This window comes from Podarcis liolepis, assembly GCF_965112155.1.
Source record: "Podarcis liolepis genome assembly, chromosome: 8".
In the NCBI taxonomy this organism is placed as follows: Eukaryota; Metazoa; Chordata; class Lepidosauria; order Squamata; family Lacertidae; genus Podarcis; species Podarcis liolepis.
The window spans coordinates 25,552,616-25,575,839 of NC_139560.1; the positions used below are offsets into that span (position 1 = coordinate 25,552,616).

Sequence of the window (23,224 nt, forward strand, 5' to 3'; positions counted from 1 at the left end):
GATGCAAGGGCACCAATTCTTCCCTCCACCCCTCCTATTGTGACACTACCTTCAAATCACTATGGGTAGCTTACATATGAAGAAGGGGCAGCCTTGCTGCAGGAGCAAGTGCGCTTGGTCCCAGGAAGCTTCCAGCCCATTTAGGAGAAAGAAAGAAATTACTTTCCTTATATATTTTTGTAAATAACATATGGACCATGGGCCAGGTTATGGTGTAGTCGAGTGCTGGCGAGCCTGTGGTGTGCCAGAAGTTGTTGAACTACAATTCCCAATACCTTGCTTGAACCATTTGCTATTCTGGCCAGAGCTGGTGGGACTTGGAATCCCACAACTTCTGAAGAAGTTTGGCCTAAACACACATGATGGAACAGGTGGCAAAGCTCTGCAGGCCTGGCTCTGGTGAATGCCTGGATTAGAGATGGATGTGCTTCATTGGCAGAACACATGCTTGGCATGAAAAAGGTCCCTGGCATCTCCAGGTAGACTCAGGAGAGACTCCTGCCTCAAGCTCTTGGCTAGAAGGACCAATGGTTTGATTCCGTATCAGGCAGCTTCCTATGCTAAGACCACCTGGGAGTTGCAAGCAGCAGGATAACTTTTTTGAATGAACGGAAATGTTCAAGCTGATGCACAAGGCAGTGGAGATTCCCAAATACCGCAATACAGGTTAGAGGCACATTGGCCTGGTTCGCTCAGCATAGTAGCCTGCATGCAGGCTGCTGGAGAGGAGCTCACAGCTGCTCTGCTCCTTTTCCCAGTCTTTGTTTACTCCTGAACCAGGAGAGCAAGTTTCCCCCCTCCCCTTGGCTTCAGCTCATGGTTAGTGAGGACAGAGATTAACCACAAGCCTGGGTTTGGACAGCACGCTAAGTCAAACCCTGGCTTAGCTCAGCATGGCATCAGAATAAAAGAGACATGCATCTGTGAGTCCCTCTCCAGGAGCCCACACATTCATGCAGTCCCAATAAGCCAGAGGGCTTTCAAAAAAATAAATATTTATTTCCATTTGTTTGGCTTACTTTGTCAAGCAAACCAGGTTACTATGACACAATTATCCTTACCAGTGGCTGCCAATGGTGTTTTATTGAGATTATTTTGGTTTCTAAAAAATATCACCCCAACTTCTAATTAAGACTAGTGAATCAAATTGCAGGACTGGAACTTCAGCATTATGACTCACACTGCCTATGCAAAGGACAACACGGTTAGAAAATGTGATGTTGCACTGCTTCATTCTTCCACCCTTACACCAACAAATACCTAGGCATTTACCGTACATCCAAAAGTACTTTCCTTACTTCTGTACTGTTACATTGTAAAGAATGATGCAAAACATTGTTTCACCATTAGGAAGATCGCATTAGGTTAGTCATATATGAATATCCAAGCACTCATTTAGCTCTGGTTTCTACATACATGTAAGCCATACTCAGCAGACACACCCTGGGAAGAGAAAAATAAGAGATTATATATTGCCGTAACACTCAGAAGAACAAACCCCGTAGATGTCAAGAGTAACGTCTTTAAAGAGGAGTCATATGACTGTCAGTGCTCATGAACTCTTGCATTGTTTGCACTGAGGAAAGTTAAAAGGCATAATGTGGCTGTTAAGAGTCAATTGAAGAATGTGACCGACATATTGTTCAAGTAAAATGTTTGAGAAGGCTCCCCTCTTGTCCTCCTCTTTAACAACCTTCTGACAGATGGTTGCACAGCCATCATCAAATGCTCAATTAAGGGTTTACTTTTAAGATATTTGTTTTCACTATTAAATAAATTTAGCAATCCCATTTGGGAGACTTTTATCCACTGTCTGATTGGAACGTTTTGCATTACTTCCAAATGCCCTGTCTCTGAAAGCAGCTACCTCAGGACAGGTCCAATGCACATAAGTGGTACATCCCAACGTTCTGGCAGCTTCTCCAGAAGTTGTCTCTTTTTAAAAATCTTGTTTTTTGTCATTTTTGTGATTTTGTTTTTATCTGTTGCTAGCCACAAAAGGAAAGGCAAGACACGGTTTAAATAAACAAATAGCTAGCCAGGGTGTTCAACATAAGCAGCACATATGCCAGGGAAAAGAGCCCTAGGAATTTGCTCCCCTGCCAGCGATCAGAAGCCCAGCCAGTGTGGTGTAGTGAAGAGTGATGGACATCAATGGGGAGACTTGGGTTCAAATCCTGCTTTAGCCAATAAGTTTACTCTGTGATACTAGATCAGTCTAACTCTCCTAACATGGTTGTTGTGAGCGTTAACAGTGGGCAGGGAAAGAGAAGAGGGTGAAAAACCATTATGTATGTCACTTGGAGCAACCTGCAAGGTGAGTGAGGCTAAAACTCAGCCAACAATAATCAGAAAGACTCGGATCTCATGGCAAATACACTTTAATATGTTTTTTTCCAGGATCTAATATACAAATGCAAAGGTAGTAAAGTGCTCTTCCTGTGCAAACTTGGATGAAATATATCAAAGTCAACTTTCTGTATTTTATTCAAATAATCCTCAAGAGCAGCCTGGAAAAGAAAGGGATATTATTATTATTATTATTATTACTAAAGTGAAAGGACAAGAGATTAACAGCAGCAACAGATTAAACGTCCATTTATAGTGATCAGTAAAAGGTAAAGGTAAAGGGACCCCTGACCATTAGGTCCAGTCGTGGCCGACTCTGGGGTTGCAGCGCTCATCTTGCTTTACTGGCCGAGGGAGCCGGCGTACAGCTTCCGGGTCATGTGGCCAGCATGACTAAGCCACTTCTGGCGAACCAGAGCAGCACACGGAAACGGCATTTACCTTCCCGCCGGAGCGGTACCTATTTATCTACTTGCACTTTGACGTGCTTTCAAACTGCTAGGTTGGCAGGAGCAGGGACCAGGCAATGGGAGCTCACCCCGTCGCAGGGATTCGAACCGCCAACCTTCTGATCGGCAACTCCTAGGCTCTGTGGTTTAACCCACAGTGCCACCCACATAGTGATCAGAACCAAATAATACTTTTCTTCCACCACCACCCCTCCTGGTTTTCTGTCCTACCCCCTATGTTTTGCTGGGCATCCACTGAGTATGCTCAGTCTTCATGGGGATTTTTTTTGGTCTCCGTTCCACCCTCTTTAGTTTCCCCACACCCCAAAGAGATTTTGTACTTTTGCAAACTCTGGGATACACAAAGCCTGTGGTTTCCTCCCTCTTGTGCAAAAGTGGTGCCATTCTTGTTACAAAACCAACAGCACCCACAGCCCGAACATTGGCTATGGAGAGAATGACGCTATCAGAAGCAGCACTGCAGAACACATCAAACTCCTATGTGCATCTAAGAAACAGGAGCTCTGAATTTCAAAGAAGACCTTGGGAACACTTGGGAGGGAACAGAGCCACCCAGATTACAAGCAGCACCCCACCCTTTCCTGAAGTATTCAGGGAGAGATCCATATTGCCCATTGCTGATCCAAGCTAATTTCAAGGGGGTAAAAATGCAGTAGCCCCACTTACGGTATAGAGAAAGGCAGGAAATGCTTTAACAGGAACATTCTTCCTGAAGGACCTAGCCTGCAGACAGAAAAAGCACGTTAGATTTCAAGAGGCAATTCAAAATACTGAGCATACCGCAAGATTTTTCATGAACTGGGCACTGTCATACCACGCACCATCAGGTTTATCATGTACATCAAAATGTAACAGCAGACCTGGGAAAACACGCCACAGTCCCTGCAAAATCTAACTGTGCTTCTTTACACTCTCTGTAACCTTTTGACTGCCAGAAACATGATCCTGTAGATTTCCCCTCTTCTCTGGGCTATGCCATCACTATAGAAACACAGGAAGTTGTTGCACACCATTAGAACATTGAGCTCAGTATTGTTTACACTGAAAGCAGTTCTCCAGGCTTTCAGCCCAGACACTGAGGTCCAGTGCCTAAGGCCTTCTGACGGCTCCCTCACTGCGAGAGGTGAGGTTACAGAGAACCAGGCAGAGGGCCTTCTCAGTAGTGGTGCCCGCCCTGTGGAACACACTCCCATCAGATGTCAGATAAACAACAATACGACTTTTAGAAGACATCAGAAGGGAAGTTTTTCATGTATTTTAAATTTTTGCAGGAAGCTGCCCAGAATGGCTGAGGCAACCCAGTCAGATGCGCAAGCATATAGATAATTTTTATTATTATTTCAGGCAGGGGTCCTTCACAGCAGTAGCTGGGAATATCAGGAACTGAACCTGGGACCTCCTGTATGCAAAGCGGATGCTCTGAGCTACATCCCGCTCATCTAACAACAACAGTTTATTTCTATTAGTGCTGTGGTGACAATCCAGGCTTTGAACAATGAAATAGACCAATGTCTGATCCATGCATGATCAAAGTTGTTGACTCACAGTCTTAACTGTGTTGCTGGATGTAAAAGGAAGTTTTATATTGTATTAATGCGCTGGTCATCACAAAAAACATGACCAAGAACTGCACTACAGTGGTACCTCAGGTTAAGTACTTAATTCCTTCCTGAGGTCCGTACTTAACCTGAAACTGTTCTTAACCTGAAGCACCACTTTAGCTAATGGGGCCTCCTGCTGCTGCCGCTCTGCCGGAGCCTGATTTCTGTTCTCATCCTGAAGCAAAGTTCTTAATCTGAAGCACTATTTCTGAGTTAGCGGAGTCTTTAACCTGAAGCGCATGTAACCTGAAGCGTATGTAACCTGAAGCGTATTTAGCTAGAGGTACCACTGTACTCTCAAGCTTTAACTGAGGACCAACCACCAAACACTTTTGCTTGATTTGGAGTTGCCTTGAAGGTTTACAACCAAAACAAGAATATGTTTCACACATCAGCTGCAACCCAGGTGTAAGAAGAGCACATTAAGTAATGCAATAAGACAGAGGTACCATTTGCCCCCAACTCAGTGGCTCAGGTAAGTAACCAAACTCCAACACACCCACTAGGCCAAGCTGAAAAGAGCACGGCATTTTCTCCTTAAGTGCCCATCTTGCAAGACTGACAGAAGCAGCCAAATGTCAGGGCAAAAGAGCATAGCCATAATACTGCATGCTCTCTCCCATGCTCCAATGGATGCTGGACAGGAGAGCATACAGAGGCTTCACAGCACTGCATTGCTATTTCTGTGCTGGAACACAGAAGAAGACTATTTCAGCTGTCCAGGCAGCTGAAGAAGCATGAATGACTAGGTTGTGGTGTGTGGGCAGGAAGGATATGCTAAAGGCAACAAGATATGCAACAAACAACAAGAAAGAGTGGGAAGCAACTGGCAGAGCAATGGACTCCACAGATTATTTGCATGGCTGAAGTAAATATTTCAGTGTCATTTGGATTGCAAGTGCATATATATATATATATATATATCCACACCAATCCCTTAAACAAAATCTTAATATCAAATAACAATGACTTGCTTGGTTTCTAAGAATCCCTTTATAGGCCAAGTTCTCCAACAACAGGAATATTTAACATGTCAAAGCTAAAAGACGGCCAATCATTACTGTCATTGATAAAGCGCCATCAAAAAGACTACGTCCGAGCCCCAAGGAATTCACAGAAATCAAACTGCTCAAGCATCCCTAGTCAATTTGCCATTTCCAATATTGTTATATTTGTTCGGGATAAAGTATTGCTAACTGCTTTGGCCTCCCCCCCCCCCACCGCATTTTTTAAATATATTTTTTGAGGAAAAACTAGTGTAAAGAGATCAAATGAAATTAATACCATACATTTCCATGTATAAGACTATGGTTTTTTTTTATCAAAAATCATGTTCAAAATTAGGGGTCGTCTTATACATGGGTAGTGCATTGTGGGGCTGTGGGATTGGCTGCTGCTGCGAGTTGAAGATTGTTATTGGTGGCTGCTGCAAGGGCTGTTGTTGATTGGCTGTTGCTGTGTCAAATGAGTGGGCCTTTTGCTGCTATTTCGGCATTAGGACAGAGTATAGGTTGCTTTGTCAATGCTCGCGAGCAGCATTATCGGTCTGGCAGGTGAATGATTTCCCCCTAAAAAATGCTCAACAACTCTGCCCCCCAAAAATACACGGGGCGTGTTATACAGTGGTATCTCGGGTTACAGATGCTTCAGGTTACAGACATTTCAGGTTCCAGACTCTGCTAACCCAGAAATAGTACCTCGGGTTAAGAACTTTACCTCAGGAACAGAAATTGCAAACCAGTGACGCGGCGGCAGCAGGAGGCCGCATTAGCTAAAGTGATACCTCTGGTTAAGAACAGTTTCAGGTTAAGAACAGACCTCCAGAACGAATTAAGTTCTTAACCCGAGGTACCACTGTACACAGAAAAGTATGGTAGTTAACTGAATTTGAAGGTCTGGCAGAGAGCACATTATTTCACTTTGCAAACATAGATGGATGTTAATCAATCAAGAGACACACAGAACTAAATCAGGATGCTAACAGGAGTTACAACATTTCCCAGGGTTAAGTCTGCAATTCTGAGGACATCAAACTGAAAGAAAATCCAAATCATTTTAGACAGAAGGTTCATTTTGCCCTCTGCTGGCCATAAATGAAGATTCACTAGAACAGCAACTTTCATCAAGCTTTGCTGGCACCCATCAATTTAGTTCAATTTGCATTTACAACAGTCAATAATTTCATCCCGGTTACAGCTCAGTATATTCCCTGAAAATACAGTCCAATCTTGCTGTGTTACCAGAAACATGAACTGACCCTTCAAAGCTCACTCACTGTAAATCATTTTTTTTCATCCATTCCCAACAGAATTAATAAATATCCTTTATGTATTATGGATTATACCTAGCTATCGCCTTTGTCTGTGTTGGTGGGTGGGGAACAGGGCTGGGACGAGAGAGGATGCCAATTTATTTAATGGTTTGCTGAGAAAGGAGCCTTCGTCCAACTGCGGAATCGGCAGCAGAGCAGCTTGCAAGTGGAGACGGGGGCATCCAACAAAAGTGCCAGCTGATTCTTCAACAAAAGGCCCTGTCCACAGCGCATCGCATTACTGTCAAACAGGACAAGCAGAGACCGCAGAACAAAAAGAAATGGGCCTCGTGGTTTGGGCTATGCTGCCCGCGCCAGTTACAGCTCCTTCCCTTTTGCTGTGTTTTGCCTCGCTCAGTTTGCCACTCGTTATATCGAGTGTTAATGACAGCGCAGGCACCAAGAGGGGCTCGAGAAAGCCCATGCCTCTTTCCTTTGGCTTCACAAAACCTGAAAGTGACAGCACTAATCAGGGAGACCACCTGGGCTGAACTGCAAGACAGCACCAGATGCTAGCAGAAGAAGGTTTTCGGAGGCATCCCCGGGAAAAGTATCTGAGCAGATGTCACTTGCAGGGGCCAAGTTACAGGCCGTCTTGCTCGTGCTTTTAAAAACATGTAATTATACTGGGCATTTATAATTTTGAAGGGAAAGCATCCATGGGGGCCCTGATCTGGAACAAAGCCACGCATCAAAAATCTCTTGAGCCACACCCCCCCACCCCAACTGCTATTTGCCCCTAAAGGGGTTGTTTCCAGCAAAACAGCACCTCTGGGAACAAACAGCAGTCAGGGAGGGGACTATTTCCCCCAGGTTACTTGAATACTCTGAATTGGGGCTCGAAGGCTGCTTTTTCTTCAGATGGAAGTGGCTCACTTAAACACTGGGACTCAGCTATACGGATGCAAATAAAACGTTTTAAATGCGCTGTAAAGTGCAATATACAAATGTGACCCTAGATGGCGACAGTGAGCTACGCCAAATTCAACGAGAAAAGCAGTTTTTCACAGCGTTTTATATGTGTGTGGATTCCACCACACTTTTTTAAAAGCATGAACATTTATTTATGAAAATATTTCCATGGCACCCTATCATAAAATATAGAATATCATAAAATATTCATATAAGACTTCTGATCACATTCAAAGCTCATTTTCCAGTCCCATCCTAGGCAAACAGGGTGGGAACCACCAATAACCAAAGGCTATACCGTCGACCATCAAAATGCTGGATGCTACGAAAGTCTAAAGGGAGGAATTGTTTTGCACAGTCATTGTTTACAATAATATTCTTACAGAGATATCAGGGAAAAGGGCAGAAACTCACGTGCTCCAGATGTACGTGTGCCTGACTGGCAATGTCATATATTACATCCCTCATTTTCTTCTCCTGATTACGCCTGATGAAATCCTCTTGCGAAACACCATGCTAATACACCAGGAAGGGGGTGAGGAGGAGAAAACATCACAAGTTAAAAACATTTCTGGTAAATAAATTAGGAATGGCCTGCCTACACAATTGCAGCACAATTATCATTTTTAATTTGGCACTTTAAATCACATCATGTCAGCACATAATCCCATATTCTTCCTCACTCATGAAACATCCCCAGGCTTTGCATACCCTGTACAGAAATATCATTCTACCTGCTTCTGGTCAGGCAAAAACAGCCAAGGAAAAATAAATGCTTCAAGGCACTAGTCAGCCACCATTGTTTAAAGAGAGGGGGCATTTGACAGAGGAAGTGGGGCAGCCTGATGGCTGTGAGTGGCCTAGTGCAGGGACGTCCAACTTCCAAAAGACTGTGATCTACTCACAGAAAAAATCCTGGCAGTGATCTGCCGCTTTTGGGGGGGTTCAGGCCAAAGTTGCTGACCTTTTTTTAGAGGGGCAGGTCTAAAATGTTGAGCTTTTAGGAGGAAAAAGGGAAAAGTTGCTCACCAAAATATTGATCAGGAAGCAAACAGCCTCCCAGTGAAAACTCCGTCTAGCATCAGGTGTGAATCGAGGATGGGGGGGGGGTAGGGCCAGATCCTCTTTTCCCCCCGGAAAGGAAAAAGAGCCTGCGATTGACCACGATCGACTCAAACCTCCCGGGGATCAATCAGTCCATCATGGTCGACCGATTGGACATCCCTGGCCTAGTGGGCCCAATTCAAAGCATTAGCACTAACATATAACGCCCTAAACAGCTTGGGAACAGAGTGCCTTCCCCAGTATTAACCATCTTGGATCAACAGGTGAGGCCTTCTGGGGTTGCCCTGTTGTCCCATGACAGGAACTTCTCAGTACAGTGGCACCTCAGGTTAAGAACTTAATTTGTTCCGGAGGTCCGTTCTTAACCTGAAACCGTTCTTAACCCGAGGTACCACTTTAGCTAATGGGGCCTCTTGCTGCCACCGCACCGCACCGTTGCTGCGCGATTTCTGTTCTCATCCTGAAGCAAAGTTCTTAACCCGAGGTACTATTTCTGGGTTAGCGGAGTCTGTAACCTGAAGCATCTGTAACCCAAGGTACCACTGTAGTGGTTCCTCACTTGCAGCATTGCCTACCCTGGTGAGGCCCATCTGTCTTACCCACTGTTGACTTTCAGGGGGAATTTAAAAACATATTCATTTACTCAGGTATCTGATGGCTGAAAGGCTTGGTTCCCGACAGCCGCTGGCTGAGAGAATGTGATTGTTTTAAAACTGTTCTTGGAACATTTTTAACGGTACTGTTTCAGTGGTGTGTTTGGGCTGTTTGGGAAGAAGGGTGGGATATAAGTTGAATTATTATTAATAATAAACATGAGCCAGTCACTCCAAGAAACAAGCCAAACTTCCCCACCCTCAAGTGTAAGTTACAAGAGAGGCTTCCTGTTACCCAATGTCTCACTGTGACGGAGGCCAGTTGTGTATTTAACAAAGCACCTGGCTGCTGCAGGAAACTAAGGAATTCCATTCAGGCAAGTGAGTGGGTTGACAGAGAAGGGACAGACCATTCTATCCCTCCTGCATGGCCAGCATGGAAACTGGCAGGGTAGGGTGCATGATCCATCTCTCTTCCACAAGCCCTTTGGGTACAAGTCGCTTTGAAAGCTAGCCTACTAAGAGGCTACCAGCTCACATTCCTGGCTGGACTGCAGAGACAGCAGCTCCCCTTCCTCCATGGCCTTTTAGCAAACTAGGGGGTGGGAACTGCAGGCAACTGTGGGCTCTTCATTGTACTAGGCCAGTGGTTCCCCATTGCTGTGGACTCCCTGTTTTTCAAAGGCCAAGCCACAGACCCTCCCTTTTGAAAATGTCAATATCTCCAAGGTAGTTTCTTGTTATGTGAATGGTGCCACAGTACACACGATTTTACTAGGCTGTGACAAAGCCAAACCACATGTTTAACTGAAAGTGGCACATATTGCCACCCTGTTTCCCCCTGCTTTCCCTTCCTCTGTAGTTTTCCTGTGTCAAATTTTAGGTTGTAAGCTCCTCAAGAATAGGTACGTTGGTAGAGAGGTTCAATTATGGGAACAGGTTATAGCTTAGGAGTAGAGTATTTGATTCCCATGTGGAAGGATCCAGTTTCAGCTTCTGGCCTAGGTAGGGCTTGGGGATACCCGTCCATAACTCTGGAGAGTCGCTGCCAGTCAGTGTAGGCAATATCAAACTAGATGGACCATTGGCCTGACTCAGTATAAAGCAGCTTCCTATTGCTGGAGGGAGTACTACCTATTCCACACAGATTTTCTTCCCTCTCAACAGGTAACACTCCACTCCACAGGAATCAGCAACGTATCAAGAAGCAATTTGTTCCAAAGATTAGCTAAAAGGGCTTTCAGTTATTTCCTGCTCATTATCAGAACAGAGTCGAGCCACATGCCTGAGAGAAGCCCTTTCAAGAAAGGAGTGATACAGGAATGCCCTGATCAAATACAGATGCTGTTACAGTAGCACATGTCATCTTAAGGGTGAAACTTAATTTTTGCAAATTTCTTCAGTGAGGGGTCTTAAAAATATGCTTTTGGTTGTCGGGAATTCAAATCTGTTATCTTTGTGACTGGACAGCATTTAGTGTGTTAAGTCTATGTTTGATTAAGAAGCAAATAAACTGCTCTCAGAAAGCCAAAAAAATAATAATAATTTTATCTTCTGAAAGTGGCAGGTAATATAAAATATGTATAATATAGAAAGAAAAAATAATATTAATCTATACTTCCACTGAAATGAGGCTGCATTTTAAGTTGTATTTTAATCCTGTTTTTAAGTTGTATTTTAATCAATTGTTTTTATACCCGATGCTAGCCACCCTGAGCCCGGTCTCGGTCGGGGAGGGCGGGGTATAAATAATTTTTATTATTATTATTACTATAACTGCAAGTACTTGGCAATCATTTTTAATTATTTTTAATGCAATTTTATGTGCATTTTATTTACCAAGCAAAACTGAATTATATTAATGTAACCAAAATATATTTTGGATTCCCAAGTGATGTTACAAACTTTCTAACACCTCTCATTGTTGGAATGTGAAAGCTGAAAAATTCAAGAAGCCCTACTGTTAGAGTCTGGAGGGGGAAAATGGAGTTGTGATTACTGCTATGAGTTTGGATCCCAGCTGTATCGCCTTACCAGCATACATATGTCCATGGGCAGAAACACCTTTCCTCTGCTGGCATGGAAGGGAGTGGCTCTTAAGCAGGTTACAATGCCTTGCGCTTTCCCGATGTGACTGGCAGCGTGGTCGGCATGGAGGTCCTTCACACCTGTCCTTGCAGAAATAGAAGATCAAAACCACCCTGTGAATGAAATCCTGAGCAGTTACTGGAAGGCATGCACATTCAGCCCGTCTGCAAAGCTAAGCAGGGTCCAATATGGTTTCTATCAGGATGGGAGACCACAGGTTGAGATTCCTGCATTGCAGGCGGTTGGACCAGATGACCCCCCAGGATCCCTTAAAACTCTACCATTTTGTGATTCTATGTTCCACCGCACCCAGTGGGGACTTACTTCTAAGTACATACAATTAGCTGCAAAGCACAACTCAAGCCACAAGCAATGTTAAAACAGTAGCTGTCCGAGGACAGAACTGCACGTTATAGAGCAAGCGCAAGGTTTCCCTACTCTACGTTTGCTTAGTGGGAGGTGGGTATCATTCGTAAGGAAGTTCAGTGGGGAGCAATGTTCAGCTGTTCCCTCACCCAGCAATTCTGCCATACAAATGACACCCCTGCGTTTGCAAGATCTAAGCAAAGGCAGGTTTGGAAAATTGTGTTTACCAAGGTGGCGCGCAATCCCACTGCTGGCAAAGTAGCACGGCTTGGGGACAGATCACATGCTTTGTATGCAGCAGGTCCCAGGATTAATTTCTGGTAGCTCAGACTAAAAGGATCAGATGGCAGATGATGGGAGAGGCCTTTGCCCAAGGCCCTGGACAGCTGCTGCCCATCAGAATAGAAACATGGGTCTCCAGCTGTTGTTGGAGCACCTCCCATCATCCTTGACCACTGGTCCTGCTAGCCAGAGATGACGAGAGTTGTAGTTCAACAACAGCTGGAGACTCAAATTTGGGAAACCCTGGAATAGACAATACTGAGTCAGACGGGCAAATTTCATTTCAGCATTAATATTAGAATATTTTCAACACAAAGAAAGAATCTCATTTTGTATTGATAGTAAATACTAGAATCTCATTTTGTATTGATAGTAAATACTAGGGCTAGTCTCCAAAGACTGCCCTTAAGACCTGATAGTAAAGACAAAACGTTTTATCCCAATGCTTGATTTACCACTGTACTGGGCAATGCCTAGGACAATGGTAGGCTCATAAGCCAAGAGCTCAACCCCTTCCTTTGCTAAATTATTTCTACACAAAACAGCAGGAATTAGGTTCTCTGTGTAAGCAATGAGAAATATGAGTGCCTACGAGACAACTGAAAAATTATGAGCGAGGTGGCTCCAAAAGCAGAGGCTGAATTCGCTGTACCATATTTCTCTCGTGCTAACTGCAACTGTTGTGATTATAGTGCTGTGTGAAATTGCAGGCGTCAACACCAAGTCTATATATAAGCTATTTTTTTAAGCAATGCTGAAATGCCTCACAAGCCTTATATCAGCACCATATATCTAAAGCAAATGGCTTGCCCCAGAGAATGCTGGGAACTGTAGTTTGTTAGGGTGCTGGGACTTGTAAGCTACAGTCCCCAGGATTCTGCACCCATTGATAAAAGGCTATTGACAGACAAGGTAACTAAAGAGGCGCTTACCAAGCATTTCCAACGTCAGATAAAGGATAGCGCTTTGGGTGTTTTCAGCATATGCTTCAAGCTCACCGATATCCCGATAGGCTCTATCATCCATATTTTTTTCCTAGGAGTTTGAACACAGAAAGCAAAACCTGTCTCCTAACACTGGGCTAAGTTGATTGAATGAATTGCTGGTATCAAAGCAAACTCTCATCACAGAAAAATAGCAAATAGAGAGCAACAAACCACAATCCCTGCTTCAGACGAAATGGGAAGTCAAGGCTTCCTGGTTCGTTTTATCCTGTTCGTTACAGGAGAGAAGCAGAGCAGGAGCAAACAGGCAGTGTGCACCCAGCGTGCTGCTCATTCCCAATAAACATCACAATACGCCAAGAAGTTTGGCTTGTCGTTATGTATGAACACAGCCATGGTTTGAGGCTGGCTTAATTTGAAACTAACCATAGCTCTCACTGCAGTTTAGGGCTCCCGGGGGAGGGGGGGGAATAATGGGTTGTATCCAGTGTTGCCTAACAGAGTTCCAATTGCACAACAGGACTTCTCCTTCCTGTCCCAATGTACCACCAAAACCAGTGGGTCTCCCAACCCTCTAGAGCAGTGGTTCCCAACCTTTTTTTGGCCATGCCCCACCTAAGCATCTCTAAAATCCTGGTGCTCCCCCCATGACATATAATTCTTATTATTCAAAAACAAACTCCTATTCACGTGGAGGAAGCCTAAAAGGACATTAGCTTGGTCTAAACAAGCTTCCAAATTGCCCCCCTTAAAAATCAAATTGCCCCCCTGTGGGGCGTGTGCCACACATTGGGAACCGCGGCTCCAGAGCAAATTTGGAGGGTGTGAGGTGTGGGGAAGGGATGTTCCATTGCACAAGTGGAAAAGCAGCGCTGGATACAACGCAGTGACTGTAACTCAAGTGTAAATATGCTCATAATATAATGAAAAATCCTGTATGAAAACTTTATTCCTAATGGAGTGGGGTATTTTGTTTCCCACAGGCTTTCTGGGCAGAGAATCAAGTAGAAGAAAAGCTCACATAGATGAACATTTTAAATGGGGAAAAACCTTACCCTTTCATCAATAATCTTCATAAGCCACCTTTTGGTTAACTTTTGCCTCTTGATTGCCTGGAAATGATGGAACACAATGTAATAATTTGAGAACAAGGAAAAGCCAAAACAGAATATAGTTAGGTCAGAACAGAGAGCACATGGGGAAAGAGCAATATTGACAATACCAGCTTTTATTAGAAGGTCATATTTTATTTGCATGTTGTTTTGTTCTCATGTGTCTTAAAACTACTGATTTATATAAAGTTCCCTTCCCATCATCATATCATATAAATCAGCCACTAAATAAAGGATTGTTTCTTTAAAAAAAGAAGAAAAAGCCAAACCTTCCCCCATAATCCTATTTACTCCAGAGAGACATCTTGAACTCATCAGGTTTTCTGCCAGATGCGTAGTTTAAGTTGGGATTTTAACATTAAGATCCAAGCTAATTTAGAGAAAGAATGGAGAGTGAATGCATGGGCTGAAACAACTCTCTTGCTCATCAGTGATAGCACCTGAGTGAACTATCAATTACAATAAGAGATAAGTATCAGAAGTATTGATTATTACACCACAAACTGCTGGTGAATGCCAACTAAGACATTAAAGAGACACATGCTATGAGCATCCATGTTCACCTCTGTGAAGGAAGATAGACTCTAACATGATACTGCTGTCATGTTATGTTGTTCCTATTTGTTTTAACTGGCATATATTTTAAGATGTTTTAAAATCATTGTTTACGCTGCGGCCATTGGAGCTTAATTTTATGGGGTAAAAGGTAAAGGTAAAGGATCCCTGACAGTTAAGTCCAGTCAGTCGCACACGACCGTAAGGTTGAGGCGCTCATCTCGCTTTACTGGCCGAGGGCGCTGGCATCTGCCCACAGACAGTTTTTCTGGGTCATGTGGCCAGCATGACTAAGCTGCTTCTGGCAAAACCAGAGCAGCACACGGAAACGCCGTTTACCTTCCCGCTGGAGCGGTACCTATTTATCTACTTGCACTTTGACGTGCTTTTGAACTGCTAGGTTGGCAGGAGCAGGGACCGAGCAACAGGAGCTCACCCCATTGAGGGGATTCGAACCGTCAACCTTCCGATCAGCAAGCCCTAGGCTCAGTGGTTTAGACCACAGCGCCACCTGCATCCTGCATAGTTTTATGGGGTGGCATCCCCTAAATCTGCTCCGGAGGGTTGAACGAACCCCCAAAACATATTCAGGGGGTGTGCTGGGAGAGGAAGTTCTGCTGTGTAGTGAAAACTGCTTGCACTAGCAGAACTGCTTAGCTGGGCATCACCCACGGATGTTATTTTATTCTGTAGTTAATATTGTAAGCCACCTTGGATGAGCGATGCCCAGAAAAGGAGGGAGGTAGATACTTTTATAAATAAAAAACAGACTTGGGGGTAGGGAGAGAAACCATTTATCTTGGGCTCACCGCAAGTTGCATATGAAAATCAGGAACCCCAGGGAGTTGCAGAAAGGGTATCCTGTCCCCTCCACTTTTCTCTTTACAACCCCATCACCAGAAGGCAAGGTTAATTTGCTATGTGCTGTATTATTATAATCTGCTTTAAGATGCCTTGGAGATGATTTGATCAAAAGGCTAAGTATAAATCTTGAAAATAAATGCTGGGAATGACACAATAAAGACTGGCAAGCAGATAGATTATTTTTATTTTTTATTTTTAAAAAATCATGTATGTGCCAGAAAAACGAGAATTACACCCAATTTAGAAGTGTATGAGGTCTGGTACGCCAACCAGCTTGGAGGAGGAATTGGCCCCACTGCACAGTAAATACTTTGACTAAACAATAAAATTCTTATCAATAACACGTGCCGAGTAGCAAAAATATGGTGCACAATCTGTGCAGCAACAGAAGAAATGCTAATTGCTTGAATAACACCACTCTTCCGAGAGACTCTCTTCCCTCTCTGACTCACAACAGAATAAAGTTATGACTCATCTATAAGGGGCACTCAGAAAAACAAGTCTGGACAAGTCCATAGCAAAAAAAGAAAAAGAAAAGTATAGTAAACAAGCTGTACTGGACTTGGAAAGGGAATCAGGGAACAAGAGCCAAGCTCACGAGGAAGCCATTGAAAAGGAACTTGGCACAATTATTCACGTCCCTTCCTGGAGGGAGACACCAAGGACTGGAGAGAACAATAAGCATTCTGCCATCTGTTGAAACGTGTACACTAATACACGGCGGGATGGCACATGCAGCAGCCTGGTATAGTGGTTGGAGTGTTGGATTAGAACAAGAAAGATCCAGGTTTGAGTCCCTACTCGGCCATGACCCTGAGCCACTCACCGTCTCTCAGCCTAATGTATTTTTTCAAAAAAACCCAAAACATTATTTATATTTTTCAGAGATATACATTTCACTGATTTTACAATCATTTTGACATTTTAAAACTTGCCTTCCTTCCCCCTATTTCTGCAGTTCCTTAAATTTATTTTTTAATATCTTCTGCCTATCCAAATTAACTTTTCTTCCTCATTTATTTATCTTCTTTAAATATATACGCTTATGTAACTGCCGGCTATAACAGTAATCCTGCCAGTGTTTTTATCTGTTGGAAAAATTATCTGTAAATATTCAATATACCATTTCCAGTCTTTTATAAAAAGTTTGTTTTCTTGATTTATTAATTCTTCCAATAAGTTTTGCCATTTCTGCATATTCCATAAGTTTCTGTATCTCAGCCCAATCTACTACCTCATATGGTTCTTGTGTGCATAAAAGGGAAGGGATACTTATGTACCTGAGATCTTTGGAGAAAGGGAAGGGGTTTAATTGGGGAGGGGGTGTCCCTCTTCAACCAGGCCTTTGGGGTTACTGTTCTGTTGTTTCTGTTTTGACTATTTATTTGTGCTTTTACCTTGTTTTTATCTTGCAAACCGCCCTGAGATTTTCTGCTGACAGGCAATATATAAATTTAATAAACAGATAAATAAGAGGTGGGGGGGGGAGTGGTTGCTCTGGAATTGCCTTCTCTGAAAATTAATCCAAAACACACACATTCCTCTCCAAGGTCAACCTCTGCCGGGGAGCAGGGAAGAAACCCTTTTGTACTTTTCAAGAGTACTCTGCTGATTGGCCAAGCCCTCCTCATATGAACAACTGGCCCTTTGCACCCCTATATCTGTTATGTCTTTAAACAAAAAGGTGTACTTAAAAATAAAATCAAGATTAATGGACAGACAGGTAAGCATTCACACTAAAAGACAGGAAGTCTGCCAGAAGCGTAGTGGGGAAAGCATTGTGGGAAACCCAAGATTAATGCCTGATTTGCTGGTATATATGTGCCATTTCAGTTGTGGAGTCAAGCTCACCTTGTAGTTGAGGGACACAATACAACATCTTTTTTCACACCACATCTGCCTTTACCCGCAAAATAGTATGGAAACTTGAATATCGAGCCAATAAAAGCATTCTGCACTGAAGATTTGATCACTCTTACAGATTTGATTATTCTTCTATTATTCTTGACTTTAATACCATTACATACATTTAAAAAGAATTAGGCCAGCTTATACAGTAATTGCTTTCTACCACAACATTGGATTTAAAACACTGTATATTGACATCTAAAATAATTTACTAGGAAGCAAGTTTCATCTTCTTTAAAAAACAACAACAATAACAATAACAACAACTGAGTAACTGTCAATAAAGAATGCTTAGAAATACAGCCTTAATCTACTCCTGAAATGCACCAGGCGGAGGTCACATTGCTTTCAATAGAATACATTCACATCTGTGTTTTGTAATTTGGTTGCAAAAGCCATAGCTCTATGGCAAACCACAGGCATCAGGGCCCAAGTTCAATTACTGGTATTCCCAGGTAGGACTGGGAAAGATTTCTGTTTGAAGACCCTCATGAATTGCTGCCACTATGGCGTTAGATGGTCTAACTTGGCAGAAAGCAGTTTTTTTTACTGTTCCTCTGAAATTTCTGGGAATCACTTAACTTTTAATCTACCGTATTTTTCGCCCCATAGGACGCACTTTTCCCCCTCCAAAAATGAAGGGGAAATGTGTGTGCGTCCTATGGGGCGAATGCAGGCTTTCACTGAAGCCTGGAGAGCGAGAGGGGTCGGTGCGCACCGACCCCTCTCGCTCTCCAGGCTTCACGCAGATCTCCGCAAGCCGTGGGAGCCTGCGCTGGGCTCCCACGGCTTGTGGAGAGTTGCCTGCATGCCGAAGGCTGGGCGTGCTGAGCTCAGCGCGCCCAGACTTTGTGCAGCTCTCCGCAAGGCGCGGGAGCCTGGCGCTGGGCTCCCACGGCTTGCGGAGAGTTGCCTGTTCTGGTGGCTGGGGTCGGGGGAAGCTCGGGCTTCCCCCGCCCCAGACCCGCGCCTGGGGGGGAAATAATTTTCCCCCCCTTTATTTCCCCCCCCCCAAAAAAACTAGGTGTGCCTTATGGGACGGTGCATCCTATAAGGCGAAAAATACGGTACTTTGCTTAAACCAGATGAAGCACTCTGCAGATTTCCTAAATTGGAGTATCTAATTTTTTTCAGCCTGATAACATCATTGTCCCATTGCAACCCCTCTGGGGCAGATGCTAGCAGTGGGTGTGGCCACACCACACTCTCACACATGCAAGCACACATCAAAGCAGACACACACCAAACAGAGCATTCACTGATCAGCAGAGGAACGGGTGGTGTGGTGGTGGTGGTAGTAGCATTTTACTTCACATCACAGCCCTGGGCTGGGTGGAAAGGTTTTAAACCATCCTGCTAAGCCCCATGGAATTACCCACCAGCCCCTGACCCAATTTACCATTCTGGCCCTGAACAAAGCACCTCTCCTCTACCTGCTGCCATCGAGAGCAGATTGAAGGGCTCCAGAAAGAAGAAATTGCACCCCAACCTGCGGCAAATGATTCCTTGCTGTTTCTCAGGGCTCTCAATGACGGAAGGTAGGCATGAGGTGGGGGACTTCATTCAGCACTGCCAATGCCACCATTGGCTTAGTGGACCTGGATATGGCTTGGTGGGCCACTGGTTCGCTGCCCTTGATTTAAATGCTTGAAATAAAGCAGGCCCAGGGTATCTGACTGAAGAATGCTGAGCTTGACAGGTCAGTTATGATGCCTGGCCTAATCTTCCCATGACTTTCCAATGCAAGGAAATACCAAAATTCCCACTCAGAGGCAAACCGCAGCTGTGCTTGTATTTCCTCTTTAAAACATCTGCATCACCTTGAATTCAAACTGCTTAGACCAAGTGCATCAAAAATGGCTGGTTTGCCAATAGCATGTCCCAAGAGATTAAAAGAATGGCGAACACATGTGAATTGTAGTACACATATATACTTCTTACCTTCCACAGCTCTACGGCAACTGGTTGTTGTGGTGGTGGGTTGTCATGATACATGTCTTCCACAGCCTGCCTCCAAAACTGTATTCTCATCAAGCCGATTGTCTTCTGAGTTACGGATTCTTTAATCTGGAACAGCAGCAACGTTATGTTGGTAGTGAATAATGCTGCAATTTATTGATCTTAAAATAATCAAGCCAACATTTATTTCTTTGCATATACCCAATTCCTTGAGTGCCACCTGCTACATTTATTCACCGCACAATCAAGCTGGCTATCAGCACTGCACAAAACAAAGATTTTAGACATTACAAAGGGACAGTCAACATGGTGCTGTCCAGATGTTGTGACTCCGACTCGCAGCCAGAATGGCCAATGGGAATTGTGGTCCACAACATCTGGGTGACATCATGTAGGCTACTCTTGCTGCAGCCACTCAAAGAGATGTGGGGTACATTATGGAAAGTTCACTGAACAGATCAGTGTAACATGGAACTGGAAAAAAGGAAAATTTAAATGTCACTTTTTAAAAAAAGGATTCAACATTTTACTAATGTATCATTTAATACCTGCCTGGGCTAGTTCTACATTGAAGGCCCTCAGAGCAAAAGCAGAGCGGCGGCACTCTGCAGGCAACAGTAACGAGCAGAGGAACCCTTCATAGTCACGTTTCCTAAAGAGGAAAACAAAAATAGATACAAGCATTATGTTCTGTCACAAGCTCATTTAAACAAAAGTGAAGTAAATACAAACTGTCTCCAGTTCAGGGAATGCATGATGCAATTTCAAGCACTCTTCCTGTCAAGACCACCCACACATACATTAGCAAACAAATATATTATTATATTTATTTGTTTGTTTGTTTGTTTGTACCCCGCCCATCTGGCTGGGTTTCCCCAGCCACTCTGGGCGGCTTTCAACAAAGATGAAAAATACACTAAAATGTCACATATTAAAAACTTCCCTCCCACGTGGGAGAATTTGTGATTTAAACTTAGAACCCATGGAGATGTTTGCAGTTATATTCCCCATCTGACAGCTCCTGCCTAGAACACTACCATTCAGTCAACCCTTGGGAATACAGGAAGTGGTCTTATACCAAAGGAGACTATTGGTCCATTTAACTTATTATTGTCTACACTGACCGGCAGTGGCATCCCACAGTTTCAATGAGTCTCTTTCAACCCTACCTGGAGATGCTGGGAATTGGACCTGGGAGCTTCTGCCCAAAAATCATATGCTCCTCTTTCAATCCCTAGACTGGCTTCCTGTTCAGTCCAGGGGCCAGCAGAAATTCTTTGTTCTTACGGTATCTCTATGCTGTCCTATCCCAATATAATGCTGCCGAAAACCTTTGCTCCTGCTCTTTCACCATTGAAAAAACATATTCTTCTCCCAGTTACCTCTGCTTTCTTCTCCCTTTTCTGTCTCCCCTGTATCAGTTTTCAGGCTGGAAGAAGTTCCTAGGGCAGGGACCTCTTGTGCTCTATAAAAGGAGCAGTGCACACTCATAGTAGACTTTTACACTACCAATGCTTAACTCTGGGCTGCAGTGCTATGCAATGTCAGGGGTTCCCAATACTATAAAAAATCAGTGGTGTGACAGGATTGGGCATTTTCCTCTCACTCCATAATTTTTCCCATCATCGTTTGGGGAATCACTTGAAAGCGTATCATGCACCACTGAACTAGCAATACTCGTTTTCTAGTTATAGAGCATCACTAAAAAGCAGCAGCAGAGATCACATACCAGGGATGTCCAACCAGCAGATTGTGATCTACCGGTAGATCACAGCATCCTTATCGTGCACAAAAAGTTATGGGGGGGAGCTAAAAAAAACTCTGTGCAATCCTCTCCCCCCCAAAAGCTCAATAACTCTGGGCACTTACCTCCTTAAAAAAGCAATTCTGGGCAATCCACCCACCCACCCCACCCCACGCACGCTCCTCCTCCTTCCAATGCCAATGGGTAGATCACTGCCAGTTTTTTTATACTGGGAGTAGATCACAGTCTCTTGGGAGTTGGACATGCAGCAATTCCTCTACCAGCAGTATGGAGTGATGGCAGTTCATTCTACCACTTCAGCACTGAAGCCTCCTGACTTTCGCAACATGAGACAGAACAGCAAAATGGCTCACGGCCACTAGACCCCAAAGTCAAGGTGAATAATCCAAGGCTGCCCAAGTAATTTTGGCAGCCAAGCTGGAAAATTCCACAAACACCTCCCCCAGGGAGTAAAACTACTATAACAATCAATTACGTAAGTCGCAACTTGCTTCACCCTAAATCAGCCAGCCTCAAGCCAGCCTTTTGCAATCTCATTCTGCTGTACGTGTTTTGAAAACTTTGATTCTAGAGAAAAGCTGTGCCTGCCTTTGTTCATAAGAACATAGGAAGCTGTTTCTTTCTGAGTCAGGATTTCGTTCCAGGGTCTTGCAGCCCTACCTGGAGACGCTGTGGATTGAATTCGGGACCTTCTGCATGCAAGGCAGATGGCTCTACCACTGAGATACTCCCCTTCTCTATCAATCTCACTGTCTGGTAGGTTAGTTCAGATGCAGGATCCACCAGAGAGCAAAGAGCTTCTGATAAGGCTCCTCACAGAGCAACAAACTTTATTAAATGACTTCTGGAGTAAGGATTATGGTGTCATACAAGTACGGGGGAAACCCAGTTTCAGATCTCCACCTAGCCATGGAGCTCAGTAAGTGAGCTTGGGCCAGTCAGCAGCAGCTGCCAGGCTAACCCAACTCACAAAGTTGTTCCAAGGCAGCCATCGCCAACCTGGTGCCCTCCAGATGTTGACCCTGAACTGGGCCCAGCAGCTCACTAACAGCCAGCACATTGCTTTCGAAGGTGAGCATAACATGATCCCCCATCTTGCTGTCCAACACATTGCATGGGCAGAGACAGGATTCTGTACCAGCTACAGCTTCTTGGCTGCTTTTAAAAAGGAGGCCTGCATAAAGTGCATTCGTTGCAGTAATCCAACTGGAAGGTTAACACAGGCGGGCAGACAGTGTGGCCTAATGGTTAGAGTGTCAGACTACGACCCAGAGAAGCCCAGGGTTCAAATCCCCCCTCTGTCATGAAGCTGGCTGGGTGACCTTGAGCCTGTCACTGGTTCTTGGAATCGTTGTGAAGATTAAAGGAGAAGCGGACAGAACCATGTTCTCCCACCTTTCGCTCCTGGGAGAGGAAGAAATAGAAAATAAACATTAACTCCCACCAGGCCCAGCCAGCACATCCCGAAGGCACCAGGCTGGATAAAATTGGGGTGGGTTGGAGGGGTAGAAACCATGTGCTCCACTAGAGGTGACCATCAAGGAGGGAATGTACACGGGTGTCCCTCTTTTCACACGATCGCAGCCCAAGGTCGAAAACCCTCCCGGGGCCACCGAGCCGCGCCGAATGCGCTGCACATATCATATGCACCAACAGCACACATGCACCAACATATCATCGCAGCGTCTCAAAAATAATCCGAAACGAAAAATCCGAGCCGCGAGTAGGAGGAATCTGGGCGGGGAAAAGCTCTTTGCAGCGACTCACCGCAGCAGCTCCATGCAGTAGCGCTCGCCTTCCCCTGCCCGCGACTGGTGAGAGGCAGCGGCCGCAGCCGGCGCGCCCCCTCCGCAGGCGGCGGGGCAGAGCAGCCGGCTGCGGCCTGCGAGCGGACCTCGGAGCTGCCAGGCGGAGGGAGACGGGCGCAGCCCTCGGCCCAGAGCCGCCGCCGCGACTGCAGCCACGGCCGCCGCCATTCTGCTCAGGCCCCGCCCCGCCTGTCAATCAGAGCGGGATTGTCCCGGGCCTTCTCCTCGCGCCGACCAATCGGACGCTCCGCTGGGCAGCTCCGCCCCTCCTC

At 44.6% G+C, this 23,224-nt stretch overlaps 1 protein-coding gene across 2 annotated transcripts; it reads right to left on the reverse strand.

Moving 5' to 3' along the window:
• Window positions 1–2,365: 2,365 nt before the first annotated feature.
• NDUFAF6 (NADH:ubiquinone oxidoreductase complex assembly factor 6) lies at window positions 2,366–23,145 on the reverse strand. Of its 2 annotated transcripts, none has more exons than XM_083517391.1 (9): window positions 22,912–23,145; window positions 19,932–20,031; window positions 19,362–19,487; window positions 14,037–14,093; window positions 12,970–13,072; window positions 11,336–11,469; window positions 8,058–8,159; window positions 3,486–3,542; window positions 2,366–2,510 (listed from the first exon to the last, which is right to left on the reverse strand). In XM_083517391.1, the coding sequence occupies exons 1-9, from the start codon at window positions 23,118–23,120 to the stop codon at window positions 2,382–2,384; spliced, it is 1,017 nt and encodes a 338-aa protein (XP_083373517.1). In that variant the 5' UTR covers window positions 23,121–23,145; the 3' UTR covers window positions 2,366–2,381. The 2 variants fall into 2 exon arrangements, with proteins under 2 accessions (XP_083373517.1, XP_083373518.1); XM_083517392.1 differs by having other exon boundaries at window positions 19,928–20,031; window positions 22,912–23,134.
• Window positions 23,146–23,224: the final 79 nt, after the last annotated feature.